Source organism: Pecten maximus, unplaced genomic scaffold (assembly GCF_902652985.1).
Source record: "Pecten maximus unplaced genomic scaffold, xPecMax1.1, whole genome shotgun sequence".
Lineage (NCBI taxonomy): Eukaryota > Metazoa > Mollusca > Bivalvia > Pectinida > Pectinidae > Pecten > Pecten maximus.
Window position 1 is genome coordinate 1 of NW_022980033.1, and position 21,191 is coordinate 21,191.

The 21,191-nt window shown below is 35.0% G+C and overlaps 1 protein-coding gene across 1 annotated transcript; it reads left to right on the forward strand.

Annotated features, from left to right (window-relative positions):
* The first annotated feature begins 1,380 nt into the window (after nucleotides 1-1,380).
* LOC117319382 (hemicentin-1-like) lies at nucleotides 1,381-20,871 on the forward strand. Its single transcript, XM_033874202.1, has 13 exons — nucleotides 1,381-1,432; nucleotides 1,925-2,254; nucleotides 2,615-2,914; nucleotides 3,259-3,549; nucleotides 5,533-5,787; nucleotides 7,243-7,542; nucleotides 8,819-9,145; nucleotides 10,273-10,512; nucleotides 16,723-16,854; nucleotides 17,117-17,147; nucleotides 17,750-18,357; nucleotides 18,691-18,747; nucleotides 19,878-20,871. Exons 1-12 carry the CDS (start codon nucleotides 1,381-1,383, stop codon nucleotides 18,732-18,734), a joined length of 2,910 nt encoding a protein of 969 aa, XP_033730093.1. The 3' UTR covers nucleotides 18,735-18,747; nucleotides 19,878-20,871.
* The last annotated feature ends 320 nt before the right edge of the window (nucleotides 20,872-21,191 follow it).

Consider the following 21,191-nt stretch of genomic DNA (forward strand, 5'->3'; position numbering starts at 1 on the left):
GTTAGTAAATAGTGGTTTTCCCGGGAGGAGGCGATTGCATTGACTGTCATATATTCTAATCCACTTAAATCAAATCCTTTAGATTTGTTTGTCTATCTAATATCTTACATGTACACATTCGCTATTTCGTAAATATAAATAATAGAATTTGATTTGTATATACTTAACGGACATTTTGTTCCTGAAGTATATTTATCCGTACTTAGACCAACACGCAGTATTTACGGTTTGTATAGAGTGTAAGGATGACGCATATTACATATGATTACTAGATCGGTCAAGTGCGTCTAATGGGACTATATATTCTGTTCTGGATATAGACAGACTGTTGTGCATCGCATAGATTTCAATTCAGTAATGTGTCAGTGATAAAATATATATATATTAAAGAAGGACGGGATTTACTGAACGACATAAGTTTTAATACACTGCCTTCAAATACATTTAGAAATTATCTTATTATTATGCTTAATATAATTGTGTATGGAATAGACTTTCATATATCACAACATGTATATGTTTGAATGTAACAGTTAGATACCTTTGTCGGCTATCAAAGACTATTCCGCATAATACAAAAACATGTTATATACATGTATGAGAACTAATCCAGTCTCAAAGTATCCGATAGAGGGTGCAATATTTCCAAGCAGCAAATGAAAACGGTTGTAACATACCGTTTTTAAATTGGAATTAAGATGGCAATAGTCTTCAATAGAGTTTTAAACCAAGCGTTTCCGAATCGACATTATTTACCATATCAGTAAACATATAATAAAAAATATAGACAACTAGACATACCGCTTTGATTACAATCCAATACAGTTGATTAATCTATGCAAAATTGCTCTATTTGTCATTTGCCTGGTGCTAATCGGAAAACGTAGTCAACGAAACGCTAGCTTCGATTTTGTTTCCATAAGTCATTTTATAGGTTTAGTAGGCCCACTGCGATTGAAAATGGGGATTTTTACTTCCATTTGAACATATTGTACCTCGAAAATGTGATTATTAATAAGGGGTTTACCTCGATAACACATTGTGCATACATATGTAACCCTGGTAAATACTAGCCGCAATATACCGCTCGGCTAGAGAGATCTTCTCTTTAGTTTGATCGGTTGAGCGCAAGCCAGAGGTCCCGGGTTCGATCCCTAGCGGAGGCAGTGATTTGGATTTAATTAATCCTGCGCTCTGTTACACATATTTTAGTTCTCGGATACCGTGTATATGAAGTACACATGCACAACACCCAATCATCGGTAACAGGAAGAAAATAACACAAAGGTCACTCGTGGATATGAGCGGATGTTTCGTTTAAAAATGCATGTCGACTGATATGCTTGTTTGTGTACATTTTTCCGCCATCTTTTTACAACAATGTTCGGGATAGCCGTGCTTATAGTAGCCTTTGTGCCTTGTCTTTGTTCAGGTAAGAAATATCTTACATTTCAGGTTAACGATAAGTGCATGTATACAAATGTAACATGAATCTCGATTACCAAAATGTGTTTCCATTGGGAGCAGTAGTTTAAATATTCCTCATGAACCTTTTTGTTTCTAACCCCAAGAATTTGTAAGTTCTGATATGGACCAATACTCTGTTATTTTGAATAATGTCTTAATTGTGCTAACAAACCCAATTCATCAAAAGCGAACAGAGAGTCATGAAAAGGAAAACAATTTTGTTTATGGAGAACTACTATGGATATGATAAGATGTTATTTGTTAATCTCTAAAGAAATGTTAATATACTGATAACACATATTTAACGGTTATATTAGTTTTTTTCCCCTTTAATACGATTTCCACTCATCTGGATTATCAGTGCACTGTGTATAATTTATTGTGATACTGATTTTCCTAATTATTATTCATTAATTCACATTATCAAAGATCCTTCTTAAGTATTGTTATGTTATAGGTGCGGATGTGGAGTTGACAACCTCCTCCGCTTCCGTCATAGAGGGAGAGTCACTCACCTTGACCTGTTCTGTGAGTGTGGACGGTGTTGTAGATGCCACGTTTTTTGAGAATGGTGGGAGATATCTAGGTTATGTAAAGCTGGTTGGCGGAAGGTGTGAGGACGCTAAAAATGACACCTGCAAACAACAGTGTTCCTGCTCAAAAGACGGCAGAAACTTTTTCTGGACGATTTCAAACATGGATAGAGCAATGGACGGGATGGGGTTCCTATGTGGTGTGAACACCTTAACTGATATATACAGCAGTGTTCATCGGATCCGTGTGCTATGTAGGTATACTACAGAACGATGAAGTTGATACTAATACTTTCTTATCTCATATCTCTAACAAAGTTTCATATTGCTTTACCCTATCATCTTGTTTTTAATTTTACAAGTTATATGGAACATGTCTTGTAATCAAAAAGTCCATTGTGAGTGATTCAGTAGATTGGTAATATATTATAATATCATATCATAATAATACTTGTATTATCTATTAGGTTTGGTATTACTATACTAAACAGTCAGGATATATCGATATCATGTGTTTAATTAATAAACTAAATTTCATTGTAAATTCAAAATCTAAACACTAAGTAATAGGTTATAGGGAGCTTTTTTCTAGTCGATATGTACATTTATTTTAGATCCTCCTAAACAAAACATCACTTTGTCGCCATCTGGAAAGCACACCGTTACTACCGGTCAAACGGTCACACTCGATTGTCAGGTAAAGGGTGGTAACCCTCTGGCTACACTATCCTGGCAATGCAAGGGGTCACTAAGGACCGGACAAAATAAGACCTCAGCCGATACAGCTTGGTCAAGACTGGTATTTGAAATAAACGAATCATATCACCAACAGCAGTGTGTGTGTACTGCAAAGCACAAGGCCATGCCTAATTACGGAGTATTCAGTACAAAGACAGTATTGTTTGATGTGATTTGTAAGTATAATATAGTTTGATATACAAAACGTCTATGCATAATTTGTTCAGTAATTATCTAAACGGCGAATTGATTGTGTCGGATGGTTTGTGAATGTTTTAAAGAGAAATTTGTCATATTTCAAGACTGGAAGATTACGACATTATTCATAGTCTATAGCAAAGCCTTATTTTCTGTTACATATTAAGAATGAAAGTCGCTCTATCTTTTAAACATTCGACTTTAACTTAGTAAAATCAAACTCCATTATATCATTTGTTATTCTTTATTATATAACTTCACCGATTAATAACATTATCGTTTAATCAATACTAAGTCTTTTTACGTATCGTGTAATTTACAGATCCACCAACAGGGAAAATCTGGCTGTCTCAATCTGGAAATCAGTCCTTTGAGACTGGCACAAATGTAACTCTTTATTGTCAGATAAATGGAGGTAACCCTTCTCCCAGACTAACATGGCTGTGCAAAGGGCGTCGACTGGCTGGAGTGAATATTACCACACGTGATACAGTCGGGTCCAAACTCTCTTTTGTAGTAGATACAAGTTATCACCAGAAAACTTGTGTTTGTACGGCAAGACATGAGGCAACAGGACAGGTTGGCCAAGCTTCCATCTTGTTTGACATCCTATGTAAGTATTACAGTTATTCTTTTAATTGTAAGGAATATGATAGTCCTACGGGCTTTAATAGATCATCTATTAACAAAGTTATAGTACAATTTCCCTTTTATAAATTTTACGCTGTAATTTTTTTTATTTTCATGCCAAAAACGCATCATTTAAATTGTGTTACTGTCTCTCTCTCTCTCTCTCTCTCTCTCTCTCTCTCTCTCTCTCTCAACTAAACTAAATAGAAAAGCAGGGATAATTTCTACATCAAATTGGATAAACCTTATTGGGATCTTGTAACCATCATTATCTTAGTATGACTTTTACTTTTTTTTTTCCCCGACACTTTAACACTAGCCCTCCACCTCTGGGTTGCGAGTTCGAAACCTACGTGGGGCAGTTGCCAGGTACTGACCGTAGGCCGGTGGTTTTTCTCCGGGTACTCCGGCTTTCCTCCACCTCCAAAACCTGGCACGTCCTTAAATGACCCTGGCTGTTAATAGGACGTTAAACAAAAACAAACAAAAACAAACAAAGCATAGGATTACTGGAATCTATGACTGATGCAGTAGAAATAATTATCAACATTATTTTAATTCTTACCACAATAAAATTCAACACCGAACAAACAAACTACTCACTAGTTTGAAATTTAAAAGTGATGTGATTTTGATGTGGTTGAATAACAAAACGATGTGGCGAAAATTATTTAAGACGGCTATAGATAAACAAGATAGAGTAGATGATATTGCACCTGTCAAAGACTATGTAGTAACATCCGAACGGTAAATATAAATCAACATAAACTGGAGTATAAAGGAAAGAAAAACAAGCGGAGAAGTGTAAAACGGAAATCCCCAATACAACGGGAATAGATAATTAGTGTAACAAGCCTGTATAGGTGTCTGTGCTGTCTTTCCTGGCAATGGGTTAGATTTCTGTAACAGATTAAAGCGAAATGTACAAGCCTAACATGCTATCATATATCAAACAACGGCAGAGAAGGATGAAATTCCTTGAATATTTCTATGGGGAACATGAGAACACTAAAAGTGACCAAAGGAACTGAGGAAAAATATAAACCGCAGAATAAGCATTTTTAATCCGAATAGATGGAGGGGTACAAGGCATGGCTTAATGTATTGAACTGGTGAAAAATGATTTACTGAACAACTTAAAAACATACTGGATCAGAACAGGATGCTCTCTGTTCCATTTTGCATTATGACGCAAAATAAGTAAGGATCAGGTATTGTTGTTTTTGAAAATTATAAACATGTACAACTTGGAAATTGACATACTGAATGCGGAAGCTATATAGTGGTCGGAAAATACCCAACATTTTAGTTTGTTTTGATATTATATAATGTAAACAAAATTAAACAGAACTAAAAGCCTTCATAAAAGTCCAATGATCAAAACACCAAAATAATTTGGTAACAATGTTTATCACCGAATTGGGATCATGATATAAACTTTGGATCATGATATAAAATTATCATGTTCCTGACCCTTTTACAATTAATGTGTTCTACGTTCACCAGTATGATTACACTCAACTCTTCAAATTACAAAATACATTTCACTATCTATTTTTTTCAATGGTAGCCATTTTGAAAATGGTGAATTGAAATGTTTACTTGTTAATTGTTATGACCTGAATTTTTGGAAAAAATTAAATCGGACTTACGAAATTCATAACAACATTTCTTATTGACAGTTACCTATCAGACAACATATCTATTTTGTTACTTCATAACATACTGGCCAATCTGTTGCTGACAGACATTTTATCCCTGGCTCAACTTTCTATACACAGGGGCTGTTTCAAAAGTCTATTTTTCAATTGGTTGGTTGTTTCCTATATAATGTTATGCGTTTTAAGTTACAGTGTCGTCATTTTAACTATCTACGAGAGATCACTATATTCAGGAATAATAAACAGAAACTTACACCTTTAACAGCTAATGTATTTCTTTTGCTAACGAATAAATTAATTTGCAGACGAACCAATCATTGGTAATTTCAAAACTGTGGAATACGTCCAAGAAGGCAAAACATTCAGCAGAAAATGTTCCGCTCGAGGAAACCCAAGACCAACGACATCTTGGTTCCAGGACTCCAAACCTTTGGTGACAGGGAATATCATCGAGTTCCGAAATATAACCAGACAAGATGCGGGGAACTATAGCTGTACTGCCATTGTTACACACCCTGAAGTTTCAAAGCGATCAAAATTGCTCCAAATTATTGTTCAGTGTAGGCAAACCAATAATATTTTGATTATTATAGTCTTAAATCCCCTGGCAACAGCATATGCCTGGTGTTGCTAAATATATACATATCAATTACTATTTCTCTTAATAGGATAACGAGAATGTTTAACCAAGTTTAAAACCAATTCCTGTTAGTAAAGATGAGTTTTTATTCAAGAGCTTCTTTATTATAATATCCAGCATCAAATTGTTAATTTGAAAATCATGAGAGGTTAGAAAAAATCAATATACGATAATATGTTAGCTGTTGTTCGGGGTAACAATAATATTGATACGCATGTGGGTTAATGTTGCATTTATAATTAAAAAGAACAAAAAACGCCATGTTTTATTATAAATTCAATATTTAATGATTTCCCGGTTAGTTTTGTTTGTTTTTTTTATCGGATTTTAATGTTTGGTGTCCAACGTCTTTATCGGGATGTTTTCGTCGTTCCTCGTGTTCTCGCGTGGTCACGTGACCGGCACGAAGGACTACATTAACACTTGGTCGGTAAATATGGCCAGAGCACCCGACCAACGTATTTTGTCGTACAAACAAATATGATACACTTATTCATCGTGCTAAGAAACCGAGAAAAAGTGCTGTACATTCTTCTATTTATTCAAGTATGGTTACATAACGGCGTTATAAACTGGTGTTAATTGAAGAAGTGCCGATTAATTGACTACTTTTTAAGTAATTTTGACGATGTTTGTCATTTTCGTAAGAATGTACAGCACTTTTCGTTGTTCTCATACAATTACCTTCACGCTCTTACCTGTTTCATAAGTATTGATTTAGGGTAGTCGGGTGCTCTAGGACGATTCATAGAGCAAGTGTTAATGTTCATTCTCCAATATTGGAACTCTTCAGTGTTTTAAGTATCGAAATCGGCATATAGAAACGAACAAACGTTAATAAACGAATGCAATGGATCGTAATTAATTCAATTAATTATTTACAGATGATTTCCAAAGACATAAGGTATAGTCAGAAGTTTTCGGCTGTACACATGCAAGTTTGTAAATTCGTCACTGTGATGAAACCACCGTCCTCGTCGTTGCCATGACAGCCGATCAAAGCTGCGATCACGAATGCACTGACAAAGTGAAAGTTGAAGTATTTTCCGCAACATGCGGTTTAAACTTAAAATTACATTCACACCTCATATTGATTGGGGTTGTTTAATCATACCTGATCAATTGAATTATCAGAAAACTAACAAAAACACTAAAAAACACAGAATGAAGCCTTCGTGTCAGGCAGTGCAGACACAACGCGGGATCTGTAAACAATGTGACGTCATTGGAATGTACAAGTTGCAACAATGTACAACAATGTATATTTTACATGAATACACTAATGAGCAACAAAACGGGACGCAACATTAACCCACATGCGTATTGGTGATAATGGAGATAAAAAGAAAAATATACTTTAGTTTTATCTTTTTAGATGGACCTGACGTCGAAGTTTCTATAAAAAATACTACTGAAAATACGACCCATTTTCGTCTGAACTGCACAGCTAATGGCGTACCTACACTATACACGTACAAATGGATACACATGGTTGGATCAACTGTCATCAGAGACAAATTTGGTGACCTGATGAATTTAGTGTCAGGGAGTACACTGGTCATTCCAAAAGTAAGCTACCAAGACATGGGGACATATATATGTGAGGTGGAGAATGGGATCCCGGGAAGAAATGGTCAGATTGCACAAAGAGGACATGGGTTCATGTCTGTGACAGGTGATTCATTCATAAACACATTTGAATAAATATCAAATACATATCCATTATAACATATGATAATAATCTAATTTGAAAGATACTTACTATTTTCATGAACTGAATATTCAACTCCAGCTATCATTTGATCACATGCTTTTATATAAAACGTGAAAAAATTTAAATTGTGTTTCGTAACGTTTACCATGTAAACAAACATAGCATATCTAACTCATGATACTTTTATAGATCAAGCGGATTCGTTTTTCAAACTTTCCTGCGTTTCCCCGTTTTATTAGCCAAGCATTATAACATTGACTAAATTAAATAATAAGTAAATTTCAACCCCGTCAGAAAGTTGGCAGCGTAAACACTTTGTGTATTAATCGAATACTTTGCATATAATATATAGTTTAGTGAGCCATATCTTTTGGGTACCGTGGTCCGCTAAGTAAAGGCGGTCTTCATTCATAAAGCCTATGGCTATTTCCTCCAAACTGACGAGTAGAAAGACATTTTTAAGTTTGATCGTAGTTTTGAAAATTATAATTAGATCCTTGTAACACTAACATGACAAAATTTCATAAAACTACCACACTCGTCATTCCTGTTTATTTAAGGAATACACCCTATCAGTTTTGATGTATTAGCGAACAGAATTTTATCCTATCTTACACCTGAAGCAATTTATCCCAAAATGCTTGCAACATATGCGAAATATCACTAAAATATCACAAAAAATCTTAATTTTTGTTGACAAAAATCTTCTTCCCTTGTCATTTCTTACATGTTTAACACCTGTGGTCACCTAAACTCTCTGCTTTACTAGGAATATATTAAATATATCTACACAGACCCAAGCAGATTAGTGTAGAACAAACCGAATTGTAATTTCAAAATATTGTATTTTGTTACAATATTTAGAAGTTATTTATAATACACATCTGCGTAGCTTATACACCAGATAATTGTTGTCAAAACTATCTGTAAAGATCCCTCATCATACCAGAGAAAATCGATATGTATAATGCATGTGTAGTATTAGAAACCACAACAGTTATTTCTAAGAAGTTGTTCGCGCCATGAAGAAGTTAAAATGTCTTTGATATAGCACACATATTTCTTTTTCACACTCATATCTTGTTAATATAAAATTTGCATTGTATGTATAAAGTTTCGCATTATTGCACGACAATACAAAGGACTCATTCTTATAATTCTGTTGTGAAATTCCACATTATATTGTACCAATAAATACTTATATCAGGTGATTTTTTTTTAAACTTTTGACTGATAGGTAGTCCTCGAGTGATCAATGGACGAGAAAAATATGTCACAGAAAAGGACGTCTCCCTGGACATCAATGTAACCATCATCAGTTTCCCTGAGCCAGTCAACACATCAATCCTTCGGACAGACTCCTCTTTGCCTCTCCAGGGTGACCCAACCGTCTCCGTGTCAACCGCCCCAGTGTCAGTGTCATTCTATAACAAGGACGTATATGTTGACGGATACATGGCGCAGATACACTTCAGCAAGTTTGAGGCAGAACACCAAGGACATTACCAGTTGTGTATCAACAATACATTTGAATACACTTTCAACTTCAAAATAAGTATATCAGGTTAGGTTCATGAGTACAGATGTTGAAATCAAGTTTTATAATCCGTTTTCAAATGTAAAACTATACATCAATGATATCTCATATTAACTCAAAACATTCTTTGTTACATATGTTCGTGTCGATAATGTGTATTTGCCTTATATACATTGGAATGAATCAATCAAAATTTTCAATTTTAAGCATTGAAAATGAAACAAAAAATTGAAAACACAACATGATTATTTCACCTCCTATAAAACTGTGATCGTATATTTCGGTATATTATACTCAAGGCATTCAAAAGCACATATCGGTCATAGAAAGGCGAAAGAGCTGAGTGACGGTGTTGTTCTTTCGAAGAAGTAACAAAATCTTACAATATATAATTGAATATACACAAAGATATGTGAAGCCTGTACGGCCTTAGGGATATTTGAACAAAATAAAACCGTTTCATGTTGTATCAAGTAAAGTTTTTGTATCAGGTACTATTATATAGGTTTTCTTTAGAGTATATATCAGTTTCATCCGATGAATAATCCATTTAACGATATAGTTAATGAAAGACTTTCAAGTGAATACAAGCTTTAACTTTAGCTTAGATATATGCCTCAACGGAATAACTTCGTCGAACGGCAGATACTCTTCAGCAAGGTCGAGAACAAACAAAAAGGGCAATATCAATTGTATATCAAGAATGCATGGTAGTTATAATGTGTTAGTTAAAATATGTTGTTGAGTATTTAGTGCAACGTTTGATAAAATTTCGCTAATATGTATACAAATAAACATGAGAACAATACAAAACAAGATGGGGGAATTGTAGTAGAAAGTTTTAAAAGTTAGCTAAGATAGTATACCGAGTTTGTATTCATTCCATATTTATCACCAAATTCCACGTATTTGTAATAAATTGTCATCTGTTTTCGATTTAAATAAATGTCATGTAAATCTGAATTCGACCTGATTGACAATCATATAGATCTTTGGAAACCATGCGTAATTTTCTGTGTCATATATTTTGTTGAAAATCACGTGAAATGCGCTGTAAGCTATAGACGAGATGTAAACAATTTTCTGATCGATAAGTGATTAAAGTAGACCAAATATATTCATGGTAATATTTGGAATATCTATTTTACTTCCAGGTAAGCCTGATCCCCCATCGAACCTTGTGATCAGTCAAATCACAGAAAACAGCGCCGTCATATCGTGGATTCCCGGAGAGGATAACGGACACATTCAAACATTCACATTAACCTACAGAAAATCAAGCGGAGAATTACAGACCAATTTCACCACCAGCAAATCGTCACTCACTGTTCGAAATCTTACCATGTCCACACGTTATGAGGTTTCAGTTTATGCCAGTAATTTAGAGGGGACTAGTGAGATCATCACTGGGTAAGCTTCAGGACAACAGCAGGTACAACCAAATGTTGGTCACATTAGACAATATACATAGATAGATATATATATATATTGAGAATTCGACAGTATAGTACTTTACTCCGTCATGTGTATGGTATATAGGATATATCGTGGTGTTTAAGGTATGTGTGGTATATTGTCGTGTCTAAGATATGTGTTTTATATCGCCGTGTCTAAGGTATATGTGATATTAGTGGTGTCTAAGGTATGTGTGGTATAGCATTGTGTCTAAGGTATGTGTGTTATATCTTCATGTCTAACGTATGTATGTTATATCGCCGTGTCTGAGGTATGTGTGTTAAAATCGTCGTTTAGGTATTTGTATATCGTCGTGGTCTAAGCAGTGTGTTATATCGTCGTGTCTAAGGTATGTGTTATATCGTCGTGTCTAAACTATGTGTGATATATCGTCGTATCTAAGGTATGTGTGTTATATCGTCGTGTCTAAGGTATGTGTGTTATATCGTCGTGTCTAAGGCATGTGTTATATCGTCGTGTCTAAACTATGTGTGATATATCGTCGTATCTAAACTATGTGTGATATATCGTCGTATCTAAGGTATGTGTGTTATATCATCATGTCTAAGGTATGTGTGTTATATCGTCGTGTCTAAGGTATGTGTGTTATATCTTCATGTCTAAGGTTTGTGTTATATCGTCGTGGCTAAGGTATGTGTGTTATATCGTCGTATCTAAGGTATGTGTGTTATATCGTCGTGTCTAAGGTATGTATTATATCGTCATGTCTAAGGTATGTGTGTTATATCGTCGTGAATAAGGCATGTGTGGTATATCGTCGTGTCCAAGGTATGTGCGTTATATCGTCGTGTCTAAAGTATATGTGATATATCGTTGTGTCTAAAGGTATGTGTGTTATATCGTCGTGTCCAAGGTATGTGTGTTATATCGTCGTGTCTAAGGTATGTGTTTTATATCGTCGAGTCTAAAGTATGTGTGTTATATCGTCGCGTCAAAGGTATGTGTTATATTGTCATCTCTCAGGTATGTGTGATATATCGTTGTGTCTCAGGTATGTGTGATATATCGTCGTGTTTAAGGTATGTGTGTTATATCGTCATGGCTATTTTATATGTGATATATCGTGGTATATAAGGTATATTTGTTATATCGCCGTGTCTAAGGAATGTGTGTTATATCGTCATGTCTAAGGTATGTATTTTATATCGCCGTGTCTAAGGCATATGTGATATATCGTCGTGTCCAAGGTATGTGTTTAAATCGTCGTGTCTAAGGTAGTGTTTTAATTAGGGCCGTGTCTAAGGCATATTTGATATATCGTGCGGTGTCACGGTTTTGTGTTTAATCATCGTGTCTAATTTTGATTAAATAACTTGATTAAGTAATGGTTTTATATCGTCGTGTCTCACTATGTGTGTTATATCATTGCAATGTGTTTGTGTTAAAAATCTTTTTAAGTGGTTTTCTATTTGCGTGTCTAAGGTATGTGGGTTATATCGCCGTGTCTAAAGGAAGTATATTATATTGTTATGTTTAAGGTATGTGTTATATCGTCGTGTCTAAGGTATGTGTGTTATATCGTCATATCTAAGGTATGTGTGTTATATCGTCGTGTCTAAGGTATGTGTGTTATATCGTCGTGTCTAAGGTATGTGTGTTATATCGTCGTGTCTAAGGTATGTGTGTTATATCGTCATATCTAAGGTATGTGTGTTATATCGTCGTGTCTAAGGTATGTGTGTTATATCGTCGTGTCTAAGGTATGTGTGTTATATCGTCGTGTCTAAGGTATGTGTGTTATATCGTCGTGTCTAAGGTATGTGTGTTATATCGTCGTGTCTAAGGTATGTGTTATATCGTCGTGTCTAAGGTATGTGTGTTATATCGTCGTGTCTAAGGTATGTGTGTTATATCGTCGTTTCTAAGGTATGTGTTTTATATCGTCGTGTCTAAGGTATGTGTGTTATATCGTCGTTTCTAAGGTATGTGTGTTATATCGTCGTGTCTAAGGTATGTGTGTTATATCGTCGTGTCCAAGGTATGTGTGTTATATCGTCGTGTCTAAAGTATATGTGATATATCGTTGTGTCTAAAGGTATGTGTGTTATATCGTCGTGTCTAAGGTATGTGTGTTATATCGTCGTGTCTTAGTTAGTGTTATATCGTCGTGTCTAAGGTATGTGTGTTATATCGTCGTGTCTAAGGTATGTGTTTTATATCGTCGTGTCTAAGGTATGTGTTTTATATCGTCGAGTCTAAAGTATGTGTGTTATATCGTCGCGTCAAAGGTATGTGTTATATTGTCATCTCTCAGGTATGTGTGTTATATCGTCATGTCTAAGGTATGTGTTATATCGTCGTGTCTAAGGTATGTGTGTTATATCGTCGTTTCTAAGGTATGTGTGTTGTACCGTCGTGTCTAAGGTATGTGTGTTATATCGCCGTGTCTAAGGCATATGTGATATATCGTGGTGTCTAAGGTATGTGTGTTATATCATCATGTCTAAACTATGTGTGTTATATCGTTGTGTCTAAGGTGTTTGTGTTATATCCTCGTGTTTAAGGTCGGTATGCTATATTGTCGTGTCTAAGGTATGTGGGTTATATCGCCGTGTCTAAGGAAGTATATTATATTGTCATGTTTAAGGTATGTGTTATATCGTCGTATCTAAGGTATGTGTGTTATATCGTTATGTCTAAGGTATTTGTGTTATATCGTCGTGTCTAAGGTGTGGATGTTGTATCGTCGTGTCAAGGTATGTGTGTTATATCGTTGTGTCTAAGGTATGTGTGTTATATCTTCCTGTCAAAGATATATGTGTTATATCTTCGTGTCTAAGGTATGTGTTATATCGTCGTGTCTAAGGTGTGGATGTTGTATCGTCGTGTCAAGGTATGTGTGTTATATCGTTGTGTCTAAGGTATGTGTGTTATATCTTCCTGTCAAAGATATACGTGTTATATCGTCGTGTCTAAGGTGTGTGTGTGGTATCGTTGTGTCTAACGTGTGTGTGTTATATCGTACTGTCTAAGTTATGTGTTATATCGTCGTGTGTAGGGTATGTGTCATTTAAGCATTGAACGGCTTTCAGTTGGCATTCATAGTCAATATGAATGCCAACTAGAGAGAGGCAAATTCCATGAAACGCACTAGCGCTTCATGTTGAATTTGCCTCTGTCCAGTTGGCATTCATATTGACTATGAATGCCAACTGAAAGCCGTTCAATGCTTATATTTACCATCTGTGATTTTTTTATTTGTCGTGCGATTTTTTTTTGAAATTTTCAAATTCAAATTTCAGTTGGCAGTTCATAAGTTCTCAACTGAATTGGTAGGGTTATATAGTGGCATTGTCATACAATGGAAAATATATCGTCATGTCTAAGGTATTTGTGTTATATCGTCGTGTCTAAGGTATGTGTGTTATATCGTCGGGTCTAATGTATGTGTGTTATATCATCGTGTCTATGTTAGTGTTATATCGTCGTGTCAAAGGTATATGTGTTATATCGTCGTGTCTAATGTATGTGTGTTATATCGTTATGTCTAAGGTATGTGTGTTATATCGTCGTGTCTAAGGTATGTGTGTTATATCGTCATATCTAAGGTATAGTGTTATATCGTCGTGTCTAATGTATGTGTGTTATATCGTCGTGTCTAAGGTATGTGTGTTATATCGTCGTGTCTAAGGTATGTGTGTTATATCGTCGTGTCTAAGGTATGTGTGTTATATCGTCGTGGCTAAGGTAGGTGTGTTATATCGTCATGTCTAAGGTATGTGTGCTATATCGTCGTGTCTAAGGTATGTGTGTTATATCGTCGTGTCTCAGGTACGTGTGTTATTTCGTGTCTAAGGTATGTGTGTTATGACGTCATGTCTAAGGTATGTGTGTTATATCATCGTGTCTAAGGTATGTGTGTTATATCGTCGTGTCTAAGGTATGTGTGTTATATCGTCGTGTCTAAGGTATGTGTGTTATATCGTCATGTCTAAGGTATGTGTGTTATATCGTCGTGTCTAAGGTATGTGTGTTATATCGTCGTGTTCTAGGTATGTGTGTTACATCGTCGTGTCTAAGGTATGTGCTTATATCGTCGTTTTTAAAATATAAGGTTATGTGTGTTACATTCGGTCGTTGTCTAAGGGTATGTGTGTCTATTCGTCGTGTCTAAGGTATGTGTGTTATATCATATAATCGTCGTGTCTAAGGTATGTGTGTTATATCGTCCTGTCTAAGGTATTGTGTTGTTATATCGTAGGTTCTAGGTTTATGTGTGTTATATCGTGTTATAGGTATGTGTGTTATATCGTCGTGTCTAAGGTATGTGTGTTAAAATCGTCGTGTCCTAAGGTTGTTGTTATCGTCGTGTCAAGGTATTTGTGTTTATATCGTCGTGTCTAAGGTAGTGTGTTAATCGTCGGTCTAATTGTTTTTATTTATCGTCATATTAATTATGTGTTATATCGTCGTGTCTAAGGTATGTGTGTTATATTGTCGTGTCTAAGGTATGTGTGTTATATCGTCGTGTCTAAGGTATGTGTGTTATATCGTCATGTATCAGTTGTGTGTGTTATATCGTCATGTTTAAGGTATGTCTTTGGTATTATCGTGTCTAGGTTATGTGTGTTATATCGTAGTATCTAAGGTATATTTGTTATATCGTCGTGTCTGAGGTATGTGTGTTATATCGTCATGTCTAAGGTATTTGTGTTATATCGTCGTGTCTAGGTTATGTGTGTTATATCGTAGTATATAAGGTATGTGTGTTATATCGTCGTGTCTAAGGTATTTGTGTTATATCGTCGTGTCTAAGGTATGTGTGTTATATCGTCATGTCTAAGGTATTTGTGTTATATCGTCGTGTCTAGGTTATGTGTGTTATATCGTAGTATATAAGGTATGTGTGTTATATCGTCGTGTCTAAGGTATTTGTGTTATATCGTCGTGTCTAAGGTATGTGTGTTATATCGTCATGTCTAAGGTATTTGTGTTATATCGTCGTGTCTAAGGTATGTGTGTTATATGGTCGGGTCTAATGTATGTATTGTATCGCCATATTTAATGTATGTGTGTTATATCGTCGTGTCTAAGGTATGTGTGTTATATGGTCCTGTCTAATGGAAGTGTGTTGTATCATCGTGTCTAAGGTATGTGTGTTATATCGTCGTGTCTTATGTATGTGTTATATCGTTGTGTCTAACGCACCGTTTTCATGGTGTATATACGGAATCTCGTTTATAATCACACATTTTTTCCAGGATCTGGGCGATTATCCTGCCTGCGGTGAGTATTTATTGAATGGGACGTTTATGAGATCATGATGATTTTTCTAAACAGGTGTAGTTATTTGTGATTTATTCTTGCCGTGTCGATTTCAATACATTTTCGCTTTTAAGATTCAAAGTTATCAAAGTATTTCTAATCGATAGTTCACACATTTAATTGATAAATAACGGTAATTATTTCTGAACACGCGCCAGCACCAAAATATCATGGGAATTGAGTGAGACGCAAAAGATCCTGGAAATAAAATTGGAATTTTAACGCCATTGATGACGTAATGTAGCGACGTAGGATTGAAGAAATACAGCAAACGAACCTTAAAAATACCAACGTTGTTTCTTTAATGATCATCTATGTGGAATATAAAATCAAAAGATATGCAAAATTGGTTAAGGGTTCGAAATGTATGATATATGGGCTGAAATATGGGACAATGTTCCCTTTGCGATAAAAGATCAATATTTTGTCATCAAATATTTATTGTTTAATTCAAAAAATAAACAAACAAAAAAAATACGAAAACAACAACAAAATAAATAAACCCCCCCCCCCCCCCAAAAAAAAACAACCCAAAATACATAAACAATGATGTAGGTTGATAAATAGGTAGCAATGCAAGAGAAATATACTTTCTTTTTGTGGGTATGACTGATAAGTCCATTCCACTCGAGGGGTCTCACATAACCGAGGGAAGCCTTTTGTGACCCTTTGGTTGGCTATCCCTATTCAACATAGAGATATACGAACGATTCTGATGATATTTTGTTTCAAAATGTTGAATGTTTCAGTTAAGATGTAACTAAAAAAACAATTGTTTTGTTCAATTAAAGTAAATTTTAATTAATAGCGAAATATGAACAGAGTTTTAGAGCAAAAGCATGTTTGTTTTAAATGCGAATGAGTACAATATTGCAGTGCTAAAAATGAAATTTTGTTAGAATTTATTGTGAAGTGTGTGTTAATTAACAGAACAGCAACCCAATCAGTGACACAACAGCAACCGGCCGAAGTCGAACTGCAAACTGCAAGCCAAGGTAAATCATTTTTAATTTTTTTTTTTTTTTTTTTTTTTTCTGATTCAGTACAAAATAATATGTTACTCTTTTAATACAGACATCAATAAGTGATTACCTTTCAGGAGCATTTGACTGTGATTGATACATATTTTCCCCTTTTTTTCTAATACCTTCAAGGTGGTTTCCTATAAGTTCTGATGTTTTTAATCAGCACATTTTCGTTTTTGTGTTGTTTGCGTCCCTCGTTTCGTTGGATAAAGCACATATTATAATCTTTCAGGCAACGAGGACGGGGTGTCTGACGAAAGCAGGTAAATTTCCTTTGATATAAACTGATGATAGCGGTTCACTATGGAATGATTCGTTCAATTCGTCAGACAAGGTTCCCTCATATTGTGTGGTTTCGATTTATGAAACATGTATTAAAGATAAATTGGCGATTATATAATGTGTAAAATCATATTATTCAAGCAAAACAATGATAATAATGATATCTAAAAAGTCCTGTTACGGTAACGATGCCGAAGCCGGTTTACACATCATACCGGTTTTTACTAGTATAACGATGGAAGAGGACCTAGAAATATCGCCAGATTACAGAATATTGTAGACTGTTTAGGCAGAGTTTAATTACTACAGAAAAATAATGTACCCCTACCATATTTTGACATGTTAAGAGACATATCCGGATTTGACAGAGTCATATTTAGAGAGACTCCACCGTATTTTTTCTTCTTTTTTTATTGAAATTAAAAACAACGTTAAACCATATATGGTGCAGCCAACAATAAACTCCTATCAATTCATGACCCTAGGGGTCATTGTATCAAGCATCATGTTAATATAATGCTATGTCAATCAATTATATTTTATCTATATATGCAAAAACCAAACATGGTTTTGTTAATTGCAGAAACCCTTATGGACAGCTTCAGGGAAGATCAGACAGAAACACTTACGAACAGCTACAGGGGCGATCAGACAGAAACACGTACGAACAGATACAGGGACGATCAGACAGAAACACGTACGAACAGTTACAGGGACGATCAGACGGAAACACGCACGAACAGTTACAGGGACGATCAGACAGAAACACGTACGAACAGTTACAAGGACGATCAGACGGAAACACGTACGAACAGTTACAGGGACGATCAGACGGAAACACGTACGAACAAGTACAGGGACGATCAGACGAAAACACGTACGAACAGATACATGGACGATCAGACGGAAACACGTACGAACAGTTACAGGGACGATCAGACGGAAACACGTACGAACAATTAGAAGGAAGATCAGACGGAAATACGTACGAACAGTTACAGGGACGATCAGACAGAAACACGTACGAACAGTTACAGGGACGATCAGATAGAAACTTGAACGGAGAGCCACAAGAACGATCAGAGACAGATTCGAACGAAAAACCGCATGGACAATCAGAGACAAGCACATACGAACCGCTGAAGGAACAACCAGAGATACACGAGCATAAAGACTTTTCAGCAAAACAAGGTATATTTCCAATCTTGAATTTATCAACATTTAAAACGCGTTCATAAATGCAGTGCTCGAGTTTCATCGCCAGCGTCCTTTTGGATCGGCCCTAATGTAAACTTTATTTTTGTATTCATCTCCACGTTAATGTAGGGAGACGTGATGTATCTTGTCATGATGTCCCCTGACGAATCTAATGATATTCATCTAATAGAGGCCACCTTTTTATGTTTATACTTAATGCTTTTGTTTTGTATGATGGCCTGGTCATGTTATTTTTATAACTCCATATCATATGATGAGCTGTATGTTTTAATACCTCATCGTATTCTCTTGATTACATTATTTCAGACTATGAAGACGGCGTTACACCCGAAATCAGGTTAACCATTTAAGCAAGCAGATTAGGTAACATATTTACTGTTTTCATAAATAATTTACATACCTGTCTTTTGAATTATCATATTTTTCTGAAATTCCGTCAGTGTACATAGAAAAATAATTTTATAATCAGAGGCTTTTATGATAATAGAGTTTTAGTGGGTGTTGACTTTATTAACTATATTATTGAAAATAGGGAATCAGATGTCAAATGAAGTTGTATTCCGCCTATAATTAATTGAAGACATACGCATATATGCTTTCAGTTTCAACATTGATAATTTACATTGTTCTAAATATCTTTACAAACGCACAGAGACACTGCATTTAAAGAAAAAAATATCGTTTTCTCATTTAAAAAAGTCCCTTATACAATCATCAGATATTGTTCAACTTATTATTATTATCAAAACGATAATGACATTGATATATATAACTGAAATAACATTACTCGCTGAAATATCCATTATAACGGTGGAAACAGAACTTGAATACACATTTAGATAAAAATGTCAACCTAATTTGAGGACAAGTATTACAGTTACATGTAGGTAGATGATATATATTATGTTGTCCTTGACAGCTTAGGTTTAAATCATTGCTTTTTTATATAGAACACTCATTCCGTAAGGATTTATCAAAAAGACAAAGCAATGAATAAAGTCAATAAAAATGACGTATTATCTGATATTTATCTTTTATCAGATTCAGATTGGAATTCCTGTACTAAGTGGTTTTCCTTCAATCTGAAGTCATTTACATTGAATATACTCCAAACATACTTACGTATTTTTGGAAGATTAAATTTAAACATGGATAAATGGTGTTACCTACGTATATTTGGAAGATTAAATTTAAACAAGGATAAAGGGTGTTACCTAGTAAACATACAATTTCCAGTACCATTGCCCATTTACTAGAGGGCGAAACAAACGTATTAGAAATAATCTAATCAGGGTCATTTAAAAAAATCATGGCCGAAAAATAATTTCTGCAATTGTTTGTAAGGAGGCCGGTTATTTTTGTTCGGGTACTCCGGCTTTCCTCCCCTTCCAGAACCTGACACGTTTTTTAATGAACACAATTAACCAAAGCTTATGTATCACCACGGCTACGTATCCAAGCATTTGATTATGCTGTAACTGTTTCTATTTTAGGTAGAAGGGAGAACGAATACGTCAACGTCAGAATAAACTGAGTCGGCACCAAGTGGATCTACAAGCAACATAATGTCAAAGTTTCTTCCCTAAAGCTATTAGTTATGTTGAATGGTGACAAACGATTAGGAGGGTAATATGTTTATAACATACTTGATATACAGATCTCGTTTGTTCTACCATGTGTTACAGTTTTAATTGATATCGGACGACACGTGTGTAATAACATTTGTTTCACGTTACGACAAATTACAACGTGACAATAAATGTATAACGTGACGTAATTGGCTATGGTAGCAGACCACAGTAGGATAGCCTGACCATGGACGGTTCCTTTGTTCAGCTAATAATCCCTGTATTATGATATATGATAAAAAAACAATAGAAAATGTTCTTAGCCTTCACAGTTGTTTGGGATTGCTTACTGTACACTGCTAAATATGTATATAGATATCATTGAATCATATAAAAAATGATATCAGAGTGTGTTCAATCACATATTCGTAGCAATCAGTTATGTGATAAACGAAATCTTACACCCGTGTCTATCAAGTACGGAATTCATTAGACTCCTTAAATAAAGGATAAGAGCTTATCAACTTATTGAATTATTTCAATGGATTTTATTAGGACATAGCCATTCATATAAGATCCCCCATATGGTATGCATGTATCGAAAACGGATTGAGGTACATAGTTGGCTAGAGTTGTTGGCTCTTATAGCCAAGGAGAGATACTTATAGCTTCCGGAATGCGAGGCTGAAATAAGTATGGTTTTTAAGTGGTTGGTTAAATTATTAGATCGAATAGCATGATAATTTTCACTTGTCATAATGGTCAATGTCTTCTAAGATAATAAAAAATAAGTAATGTCATATAATAATTGATACATACCTAAATTATGTACGTAATTAATCTTCCATGATTTCTATACTACATGTAATATCAGGCATATAATCAATACATACAATATAAACATATATGTAATCAAATATAAAAAAACAGCATATGCATGTAAGATGTAATAAATGCAATTTTAACTACACGGTGTGATGAAATAATATTTATGAGCAAATTACCTCATTCTAGGGTTTTAGCCAACGAGTACTTCATTCTGCCGCCATTAATTAGGGTATTCTTATGTATGCAATGTTGAAATAACGGCTGTTGTCAGACCGATCCCTAATATAGTTTGTGACCTCCCTGAACATCTAGAGCATCACGAATTCTGCGGGATATTGAGTTCATAGGATCCTTGACTGTCCTTGAAGAAATGTTATTTCCTCGGTAATTGCGTTGGCCAATTGGGGAAGT